At 46.0% G+C, this 11,080-nt stretch overlaps 1 protein-coding gene across 2 annotated transcripts in view; it reads right to left on the reverse strand.

Annotated features, from left to right (window-relative positions):
• The window catches only part of carmil2 (capping protein regulator and myosin 1 linker 2), a 37,124-nt gene extending 26,125 nt beyond the window's left edge, over nucleotides 1–10,999 (reverse strand). For both annotated transcript variants that reach the window (XM_014124192.3, XM_082957224.1), the window contains exons 1-17: nucleotides 10,839–10,999; nucleotides 10,501–10,595; nucleotides 9,907–9,957; nucleotides 7,262–7,321; nucleotides 5,207–5,328; nucleotides 4,821–4,918; nucleotides 4,610–4,680; nucleotides 4,322–4,471; nucleotides 3,661–3,749; nucleotides 3,327–3,421; nucleotides 3,126–3,212; nucleotides 2,811–2,920; nucleotides 2,316–2,393; nucleotides 2,090–2,166; nucleotides 1,913–2,017; nucleotides 1,674–1,743; nucleotides 837–918 (exon numbers count right to left, since the gene is read on the reverse strand). In XM_014124192.3, the coding sequence (XP_013979667.3) occupies nucleotides 837–918; nucleotides 1,674–1,743; nucleotides 1,913–2,017; nucleotides 2,090–2,166; nucleotides 2,316–2,393; nucleotides 2,811–2,920; nucleotides 3,126–3,212; nucleotides 3,327–3,421; nucleotides 3,661–3,749; nucleotides 4,322–4,471; nucleotides 4,610–4,680; nucleotides 4,821–4,918; nucleotides 5,207–5,328; nucleotides 7,262–7,321; nucleotides 9,907–9,957; nucleotides 10,501–10,595; nucleotides 10,839–10,875 (1,477 nt within the window). In that variant the 5' untranslated portion in view covers nucleotides 10,876–10,999. The remainder of the gene's footprint in view (nucleotides 1–836; nucleotides 919–1,673; nucleotides 1,744–1,912; nucleotides 2,018–2,089; nucleotides 2,167–2,315; nucleotides 2,394–2,810; nucleotides 2,921–3,125; nucleotides 3,213–3,326; nucleotides 3,422–3,660; nucleotides 3,750–4,321; nucleotides 4,472–4,609; nucleotides 4,681–4,820; nucleotides 4,919–5,206; nucleotides 5,329–7,261; nucleotides 7,322–9,906; nucleotides 9,958–10,500; nucleotides 10,596–10,838) is intronic.
• Between the last annotated feature and the right edge of the window lie 81 nt (nucleotides 11,000–11,080).

Raw genomic sequence — 11,080 nt, forward strand, 5'->3', positions numbered from 1 at the left:
TGCTACAAAAGATGGCTCTACAAAGTAACGACTTTGGGGAGGTGAATATTATAATTTTTTTGTCTTATTTCTTGTTTGTTTCACAATAACAAATATTTTGCATCTTTAAAGTGGTAGGCCAGTTGTGTAAATCAAGTGATACAAACCCCCCAAAAAATGCATTTTAATTCCAGGTTGTAAGGCAATAAAATAGGAAAAATGCCAAAGGGGGTGAATACTTTCACAAGCCACTGTAGTAGGAGAAGAGAATGGTATTTTCTCATTTCTATTGGTAGTTCCAAAAGTATGCCTAGTTATAATAATAACGCAGAAAAAACAGGTACTTCGCATTTCATATTATTAATCGAAAACCAAATGTTTTCTTTGGCCTTGAATATAAATTGCCTGCAGCATTCAGTTGCCCTCTGAGATTCCTGCTCAGAAATGTATACAGAATACTCTATTCTAGTGAAGGGGTTTGATCGTAATGATGCCCACACACTGGCCCCATGCAGAGTCCCCCTGGACAGTTCCCAGAACAACCCTTCAGCCCCCTCCACCCCCACATGGTGAGGCTGGGCTGGTCCTGGGTTCTCCTCATTGTGCTATAGAGCAGGGGATCATCCCATGAGACATACACACTGAGAATAATGTATGTCTCTCTCTCTATGTTATATTATCTGAATTGTGTGTGATTTATCACCTGCTGGCACCACCTAACACACACACACACACCTCCCTGTACTCTCTCCAGGTAGGAAGAAAATGTGAAAGCATCTGATTCAGAGAGCGATAGAGAAGGCGCGAGAGAGAGGAGAGAGAGTGAGAGAGAAAATGGGTGAGGTGAGGAATCATACCATTGTCAGAGAGGTCCAGACTGCTGATGGCCTTGGCTTCAAAGATGTGCTCCTGAATCACCTGGGCCCCAGCAGACCTCAGCTGCACATATAATACACATGATTATCAGCCAGACAAAACCTAGCTCAGCTACCTGGTTAGTGATGATTTAAAAAAAAGTGAACGGTGTGTGTGTGTGTGTGTGTGTGTGTGTGTGTGTGTGTGTGTGTGTGTGCGTACAGTACATTGTGTTCGAAAAATGACATATTTACCTGATTTGTTTGATACTAATAGTTAGAAATTAATACTTAACAAATAGGAGGATATCTCTGTCCTGTTAGTGTCTGTGTTTTCATGGGCTCCACTCTAGTTCCCTGCAGCTATTCTGGTCGTACGGTCACCAGAGATAACTTGAGCTGACAAATTAGTTAAAGACTGCATTATATAGACAAGATGTGGTGGGTGTAACCGAGATAGCCAGGAGGAGTTTAGAACAATTCCTCATTGTCTCTAAATCATCCTTGCATCTGGGAAACTAAGCCAGGGAGGGGTTAAGACAACACCCACGTGCAGATAACGACAGGATGAACCCAGAGTGACTTATGATGCTCCTTGGTCCGCATGGGAGGGGTGGAAACAACCCTGACTGAGCATTGTTCGTGTCAGCTATATATAGCACTCTGCATTTATGTAAAGGTTAGATTACTCGGTCCAACACTCAAGGGTGGGTGGTCGACCAGCCTCATTATTGCAATAATTCATCAATATTAAATCATGATTATTTGAAGAAATGACCAAATCGCTCTCAGTGCTGAATTTCCACAACAAAATGCATGTGTGTGTGTGTATATAGGTACCTCACAGCCACTCAGGTCTAGCTCCAGCCCACACAGATAAGTATTTGTAGCAAGACCCTGCAACAACAATCTGCATACAAGACCGATTTAGTTAATTTCACCACAAAAATATGCGTATGAAACAGCAGTATACACATAAATATGTCAAAATGCAAACACATAATTATAAGTAGGCATCACATTCTGTTTGGCATGCATCACATTTCTATTTCCTGGTTTAACATTCCATCAGTGCTCACCTGAGAGCCTCTGGGGGTAGTTTGGTTCCTGCCAATCCCACGTATCTGAGCTCATTGCTCTTACTGAAGAATTCCCTTACAGTCCTCGTCACTTCCCTCACCTTCCTGGGGACAGAGACAGGTCAGTGGACGGGTTGGGCAACACTAGTCAGAGATGACACATGGCAGGGAGCTCACCTGTGGGAGAAGGGGTTTCTGGACAGGTTGAGGTGGGCCAGGTTGGGGCAGCAGCCTGCTGACAGAGATACAAACAGCTAGGGAGAGAAGGAAGTTGGGGATGTAAAAGGTTCATTGGTTCACATTGGCACAAACATGTGACATCGAAAAGCAGATCAGGTTGTGTATTTTAAATTGACGAATATGACAGAAACTGGCTGGAGGTGAAAGGGCAAAGGCCACTTACAGTGTCCACAGGGCAGTCTGTGCCACTCAGGTCCAGGTAAGATACAGCATTGGTCTCAGACAGGAACTTAAACAGGTTCTGACAGGTAAAGATGTAAAGCTATTCAGTGCTCTGGTCCTGTAGACTAGAGCCAAACCCAACTACAGGGCAACTCAATTCAATACTGTACAGTGGCGTAATACATTTACTCTGATTGAGTTGCCTCCTGTATCATTAAGTCATATCAGTATCAAGTAGCATGCATATCCTGTCACTTGAGACTGTACTGGCAAAACAAACTCCCTTTATGTCAAATAACCTCTATAGACAACCCATTACTGAATATAACCACAGAGTTCATGTTCCACAGCATACACCCTATACATTACAAAACGCATTTAGCTGAGATTAGCAACGCCTACAGTAGGAAGCTTTACTCAAGTGTAATAGTGTATGGAGCGAGCGAGACTGAATTCTAAGAAGTGAACTGAAAACAAGTGCTGCCCCCGCACTCACCACAGCTTCCTCTGTAGCCAGAATGCCTGTATTCCCTGACAGGTCCAGGTGACACAGAGAGCTGGAGAAGGCCTTGTTCTGCCGTAACGCCTGAGTCAGACTACCTAGACCTGGATAGATGGAAGGGAGGGAAAGGAATCAGAGAGAGAAAGGAAGCTGTACGGATCTCTATTTATTCACAGTATGTAGCACTAACAAAAGCAACCCAAGTAGTCAGGCATGCTTTCAATAGAATATGTAAAAGCCATTACATTCACATCTTTGTGGAAGATGGACATTTCAAAAGGTGCAGCAGACAGAAGAGTTTGAATGAACCTTTGGGAGAGACACTAATCCTGGAGAGGGACAGCTGGGTGAGACCATTGGGCAGATTCTCCAGTTCCTGACTGAGAGCTATCACACCTGGTGACAGATATCACAACGTTACACACATGAGTAGTCACTAGCCATTCCAGGCAGCACCAGCAATGGACATTGACAAACCTAAAAAGTTATCAATGGTAACTAAATGCTTGCCTTTGTCCTCTATGTGATTGGCTGACAGGTTGATGGTGTGGATGGCGGAGCAAGTGTGATCTCGCAGGGCACAGGCCATCTTCACTGCAAAATCCCTACAAGAGGAAGGGCCAGGAGAGAGAAAGAGGAATGGAAAATAGTTATTCCTGTGAACTAAAATGAATAATAAAGTGTCAACCAATCACATAAATCAAATGTCATCCAAAGATTTCCCATTTCCTCTGTGCTTCTGGCACCAGGTAGACTGTTTTGGGAGAGAAGGAGGGAGGTAGAGAGGGAGGGAGTAAGGGATTTTTTCATGAAGGTGAGGTGTATCAGGTAGTAGACTACTCACAGTTTGAGCCCACATCCCTCTAGACACACCTCCTCCAAGGTGGAGGATCTGTTGATCATGAAGAGAACCTGCTCTTGGACCTCTGAGCTCTGCGGATAGATACAGAGGGGGAATTACTATTCCTCTCATTTCTATTGAATCATTAGCCATCCCGTCTCCATACACTGGCAGCAAATCAAATCTCAATGAGAATCTCCATCTGATCTCCATCTTCAGTGTCAGCCCATTTCTCTGGTCACAAATCACCTTAAATACATTTTCCTGTAGAATATAACTACATCTGTGCAGTTCCAGACAGCTTCTCTCCCTTATCATGAAGGTCATTTCCCTGAACTCCATCATAGCCATGTGATTGCTTAAAGGCACTCCAGTATCACTAACACAAAAGTAGCTAGATTATGAAGTCATTATTGTGCTCTGCCTCCAGTCTGTGTGTACATGTGATGACTGTTGATAAGCCCTGCTAGACCCTGTAGCCTAGTCCAGGCTGCCAGTTAGGTCACCCACAGTATCCCATCATCAGCTCACACTGCCAACACGTACAGACAGTCATGACAGGCCCAGAGAGAGCAGTACTCAGGGATAGATAGTGATAACATGAGACAGTGAGCTCTCCAACTGGACCTGGAAAAACAGAACAAGAGGTGGCTAAAAAGTTTACCAGTTTGAGGTCTTTGCTGGAGATCTTGGTGAACCATTGGTTGAAGGAAAGTGCGGCCACTGATAAGGCCAAATCTCTGTTTTCCAGATGACTGAAATCCAGGAGGTTGAATTCCCGACAATTCTGGACATAGTAAATGTTGTCCACATCCTGAAAGAATATAAATCATAAACACCTTTACTAATATTCTTGATGTTTGACTACATCAATTGATATTAATAGCAGAAAACAACATTTATCAGAAACATTGAATGTGGTGTCATCATAGATTGATGGTAACCTACTGACCCATTGGACCTCCTCTCTGCAGGGTAATTCATTGAAGTCACATAGAGCAGCATACGTCTCTGAGAAGCCTCCTGTAGTGTAGAGAACCAAGGAATGGCAGAGGGATCAATTACTGTACAAATCCACATCCACACACCTACACAATGTCCACATAGTACGATACACACAAATGAGGGGACAATGCTACAGTGCTCTGATTGATTCTACTGACCACATGGTCCCAGTGTTCCAGTCAGGTGCTCCTCCACCCGCGTTGCCAGGTTCCACAGCTGCTCCTGCAGGTCTGGAGGGATCTTCTTCAGGATCTTCCTGAGAGCAGGAAATCAACACACATACATGTCACACATTTTAATCCTCTTAAAATGACAGATATTTACATTAGGTATCCACTTCATCATCGGTATTGGATTGAAATATGATTCAGAAGTGAGCTCTCTGAGTAAGAAAACCTCCATTCCTTGGATAGAAGAGGAGCCCTAATCAGTTGGTTAATGGGTAGATGTTTCACCTCAGGGGTTTCTGCTATAAGTATATCACAAGCAACTCTCACTATGTTTGAGGGAGGAAAATGTCCATCTGTATTGCCACGACACTCACCCTGGAGATGAATCAGGGAAGATCTTCTTCAGAGAAGCTGTGACATGACTGACCATAGCCTCAAGGTCCTCAACAGATGTCAGACTGAGAGAGTAGGTCTGTCTGTCCGTCTCAATCACCACCTGAATGGTCAACACATGCAGTAGGAGTCTTTCTATCGGTCTGTCACTACAACCACCATGCAGAGATACAGATACACATTCTGACAGAAAGACTTTCTAAATAGTATAGGTGGTTAGTGGACACATGAACTCGGAAACACATCAACACCGTCTCTGCTTGTTCGTTTGGTGTAACTAGGTACCTGTAGACTAGTGAAGCAGGGGTTGACTCATAGCTCGCATTTTCTCCCCGTTACTTAAATGTCTTTGCTCCGCGGCAGAAGATGACAGAGAAAACTTTACCGATGTCAACTAGATGAAGCATTCATTCTATCGATTTATGACATTCTGGTGAGCAAGGGTTTATTTAGTCTTCTAGAGCAACAAGTAATGACAGAAGAAAAGCTGCATGCATCTAATTATAGACAAGTTGACTAACAAATAGCCTACCAAAAATGTCGGACATTTTAAGAAACATCTAAACCAGGCGACAACAAAAAATACTGCACCCCCTGTCAAAAAAAAACCATTCGACCACCTTTGACTGTAGCCTACAGCATATTTTCTATATAGCGGTTTAGGCTCAGGTGCAGTTTTTCACTTTATCACATATAGTCAGGCAGTTGTAGTGAACAAACAACTGACCATCGCCCCACTACTGTAGACATTGTGATGAGTGGTGACATGGGCACGCCTGACTTTGTCTCAAAGTGGGGGTGCAAAAAAACTAAAACAAGAACACAAATGTATCATTATTCACATTTAATGTCAGCAAGGGAGTTCCATAACTTACATTTCAAATTTCCACTCGCACAGCCCTCGAGGCACAAGAACTGAGCATGTGTAAAACCCTTTGCGTACAGAAAACCATATCAAGCGAAGTCGACATTAGAATGCAGTTTAACTCTATTTGGCTCATTTGTTCCCATTGGAAACGACATGCTGTGGTCTATCTTGGGTTAGTTCAAAAAATATTTGTTGTCACTGAGCAACAGTCAGAGAAAGAATGACAGTGTCTTCCCCCCCCCCCCCCCCTAAACAGTGGTGGTGACTAATGTTTCCTACCAACAGGACGTAGAGTGTTAACCTCTGCAGCGCTACAGAAGAAAAACCACCACAATCTCAGAGCCCTGACTGAAGTCTGGTGACCTTTGACTGCATCCTGTGTATATGGAATGGGACCAGAGGTGCGTAAAGAGGGGATTCTTCAGATGAGTGGATGGAAATCTGAAGTTCACCCCATTTCTTAGTGGTATAAATCCATCTCCATATGTGGTAGGTCAAATACTGTAAACATATGGTGATGGGTTGGAGGACAGCAATAGCGGCAGGTAGCCTAGTGGTTAAGAGCATTGGGCCAGTAACCGAAAGGTCACTGGTTTGATATCTCCGAGTTGACTAGGTGAACAACCTGTTGATGTGCCCTTGAGCAAGGCACTTAACCCTAATTGCTCCTGTAAGTCGTTCTGGATAAGTATGTCTGCTAAATTACAAAGAAATGATATCTGGAATGTTTTACTATTCACATTTAACAGCATTGAGTTGGATAATTTGCTATGTGCTTCTGATCCCGGTTTCTCTTATTCAGCACGAAGCATGTTTTTACAGCGAATAATTTACATGACCAGCAGTGATCAGAGCTAGTTTATGGTCAATCAGGGCTGCTATTTTTCAAACAGACATTAAAACCTCTTAACACCCAGGCAGTGGTAACCATGGGTCACAGTGGTCAGCCAGCCATATACCATCGTTTCCCCCTCCCTTTATTTACACAGTACAGGTACTGTATGTGCAACAAATATTTGCATCCTGGTTCAGGCAGCTTTCAAATATTTCAATGAAGTACTGAGAAACATATGTCATTCAAGCTGAACAGAACAGACAAGTTAGAAGTGACACACACTACATTACAAAACATGTCACTTAAACACATAAAGGACATTATTTGATTTACCTGATTAAGGCTCTCAATGCTGATGGCATAAATCTCTAAATAGCTGAAGGAGCTTTCCACCTGCAGGGAGAAACCAGACTGTGGACAACAGTGAAGCACTGATACAAACACAAAAAATGTATACTGACTCACACAGGTTAATATATGAAAGGGAAGGTGACGGGAAGAGAGAGAAGGGGGGGGGGGGGGGGGGGACTGCGGTCCTGTTGGGGGGGGGGGGGGGGGGCCGGGAGCTGCGGCTCCAATGAGAGTCAAAGTAAGATAAGAGTTCTCATTACTACGTCAGCTAACAGGGGAGAGTGGGGGAGGGAGGTCATTACGACTGAAACTTAAACAAAACATTTGCCTTCATGGGCCTCCAACCATGATCACGCTACCTATAGCAAAGTACACAACTGACATAAGCATAAGTGAAGTCATGCCCACTTTCAGTCACATGAGATGACATTTTATTTGTGTTACTTCCCTTTTGTCCAGGTGAGGCATTTCTGCTTTATAAGTATACAAACAACACAAACTGAGGCCAGCATAACTTGTTTCTACACTGTATAACAATTATTAGAATGTACTAATACAGGTCCCATCCTCTCTCTAATGCCTTGAGCCGCTCCATTTAACTCGCCCTCTCTATCCAGCGTGCCATGCTCCCTTCCTCCACTCTCCCTCTCTATCTAGCATGCCATGCTCCCTTCCTCCACTCTCCCTCTCTATCCAGCGTGCCATGCTCCCTTCCTCCACTCTTCCTCTCTATCCAGCGTGCCATGCTCCCTTCCTCCACTCTTCCTCTCTATCCAGCGTGCCATGCTCCCTTCCTCCACTCTTCCTCTCTATCTAGCTTGCCATGCTCCCTTCCTCCACTCTTCCTCTCTATCTAGCGTGCCATGCTCCCTTCCTCCACTCTTCCTCTCTATCCAGCGTGCCATGCTCCCTTCCTCCACTCTTCCTCTCTATCCAGCGTGCCATGCTCCCTTCCTCCACTCTCCCTCTCTATCTAGCGTGCCATGCTCCCTTCCTCCACTCTTCCTCTCTATCCAGCGTGCCATGCTCCCTCCTCCACTCTTCCTCTCTATCCAGCGTGCCATGCTCCCTTCCTCCACTCTTCCTCTCTATCTAGCGTGCCATGCTCCCTTCCTCCACTCTCCCTCTATCTAGCGTGCCATGCTCCCTTCCTCAACTCTCCCTCTCTATCTAGCGTGCCATGCTCCCTTCCTCCACTCTCCCTCTCTATCTAGCGTGCCATGCTCCCTTCCTCCACTCTTCCTCTCTATCTAGCGTGCCATGCTCCCTTCCTCCACTCTATCTAGCGTGCCATGCTCCCTTCCTCCACTCTCCCTCTCTATCTAGCGTGCCATGCTCCCTTCCTCCACTCTCCCTCTCTATCTAGCGTGCCATGCTCCCTTCCTCCACTCTTCCTCTCTATCTAGCGTGCCATGCTCCCTTCCTCTCTATCCAGCGTGCCATGCTCCCTTCCTCCACTCTTCCTCTCTATCCAGCGTGCCATGCTCCCTTCCTCCACTCTCCCTCTCTATCTAGCGTGCCATGCTCCCTTCCTCCACTCTTCCTCTCTATCTAGCGTGCCATGCTCCCTTCCTCTCTATCCAGCGTGCCATGCTCCCTTCCTCCACTCTTCCTCTCTATCCAGCGTGCCATGCTCCCTTCCTCCACTCTCCCTCTCTATCTAGCGTGCCATGCTCCCTTCCTCCACTCTCCCTCTCTATCTAGCGTGCCATGCTCCCTTCCTCCACTCTCCCTCTCTATCTAGCGTGCCATGCTCCCTTCCTCCACTCTCCCTCTCTATCTAGCGTGCCATGCTCCCTTCCTCCACTCTCCCTCTCTATCTAGCGTGCCATGCTCCCTTCCTCCACTCTCCCTCTCTATCTAGCGTGCCATGCTCCCTTCCTCCACTCTCCCTCTCTATCCAGCGTGCCATGCTCCCTTCCTCCACTCTCCCTCTCTATCCAGCGTGCCATGCTCCCTTCCTCCACCCTCCCTCTCTATCTAGCGTGCCATGCTCCCTTCCTCCACTCTCCCTCTCTATCTAGCGTGCCATGCTCCCTTCCTCCACTCTCCCTCTCTATCTAGCGTGCCATGCTCCCTTCCTCCACTCTCCCTCTCTATCTAGCGTGCCATGCTCCCTTCCTCAACTCTCCCTCTCTATCTAGCGTGCCATGCTCCCTTCCTCCACTCTCCCTCTCTATCTAGCGTGCCATGCTCCCTTCCTCAACTCTCCCTCTCTATCTAGCGTGCCATGCTCCCTTCCTCCACTCTCCCTCTCTATCTAGCGTGCCATGCTCCCTTCCTCCACTCTCCCTCTATCTAGCGTGCCATGCTCCCTTCATCTGCTCGGTAAGTTAATACTCAACTTGACCTGCAGGTCTCCACTTTTATTTGAGGTGTGTGCTGGAACTCAGTTGGCACTGGCTGCGTATTTCTTCTAAAGGGAGATACATTCCTGACTTCCAGTACCCAAAGTCTATTTTTACAAGCATTTCCTCATTCTTCTGTAAGCTCATATCAGACTGTAAATTAGTCCTGAGGTTAGTCCTGACTGACCATAACCAGACTCAAGCAATGGTGTTAACATGTAGTTGATTTACAGTTGGAGCAACTGTATTCAAGACATGAGTAAACATACAAACACTTACCCTGACAGGTTGCTTACTGTGGACAACATAAGCTCTCCATAGAGTCATCACCTAGTTGAAAAGTGTAAACAAAAACAAACATGTCAGTAACCACTACAAGATCAAAGACTGCCTGTCTAGTGTGTGAGAGAGTGTGTGTGAGTGAGAATGGACTTCATTGTATGTAGCTAACTGTATTGGAGGTTTATTCAAATCTCCCCCATTCACATAGCAGTGTAGACTGCCAGCTGTCAGCTAGAGCTTGTCAGCTTAATAGCTCCACTTGCAGGTGGAACCTGGTAACTTCAGCCATATTACAAACAGATATACTGTTTTTCTCTAGGGGTGAATCCTCCCACCTGAGATCCTTCGGTAGCATTTTGTTCCAGACCAATATGCAAACACACCAGATTCCAGATAATCGGCTGCTGCTCTTTTGCACATTTAAACACACACAGCTAATATAGTTTAACCCTCTGTGGTCAACATAAACAAATGCCCAAAGTGCCAAACAAGCCCCAGTCGATGCCAAGTAGCAGGGTTTTCTTAACCAGCGCAGGTTAAACCACCCGCCACAGTGATGTTGGACCCAGGGACCACGAGGTCCCTACTCACCAGAACCCTGCTCTCAGCCTTCCCCTTGGGTGGGTTTAACTGCACCTGCCGCATGAGACAAATCTTCTGGGGCTTCAGCAGCTGAGTGATGTGCTCTTCTCAGGAGAGAATAGAGAAGCATGAAAATAACAGAGGGACAGCGAGCCATTCAGATTCAGCTCGGCATACAGATCTTTGCCAAGAGGATACAGGCACCGCCGTAACACAAATATATATTTGGGGGGGGGGGGGGGGGGGAGACAGGAGAAAAAAAAGAGGCCATCTCAATCTTAAATGAGCATACAAACATGAATATATTGAGAAAGATAAGTGACAGGAAAAACAGTGGAGCTCCATACCTTGCAAGCTGTAAGAGATGTCAGTATTGCCAGCCATGATGTTGGGCCCAGCTCGTCAGTAGGGGTAAGAGAGAAAGAGGGAGAGAGAGCGGGGGAGTAGCAGCAGCGGAGGCAGCTCAGGCAGGTCTGGGAGGCACACACACACACACATCCTGCTGCTGTCAACCACACTCAGAGTGAAACCATAGCAAGCTAGGAGCCCTGAGACAGGAAATGACAACCCTTTCAGTATCACCTTTGCT

This window comes from Salmo salar, chromosome 10 (assembly GCF_965601325.2).
Source record: "Salmo salar chromosome 10, fSalSal1, whole genome shotgun sequence".
Taxonomy (NCBI): Eukaryota; Metazoa; Chordata; class Actinopteri; order Salmoniformes; family Salmonidae; genus Salmo; species Salmo salar.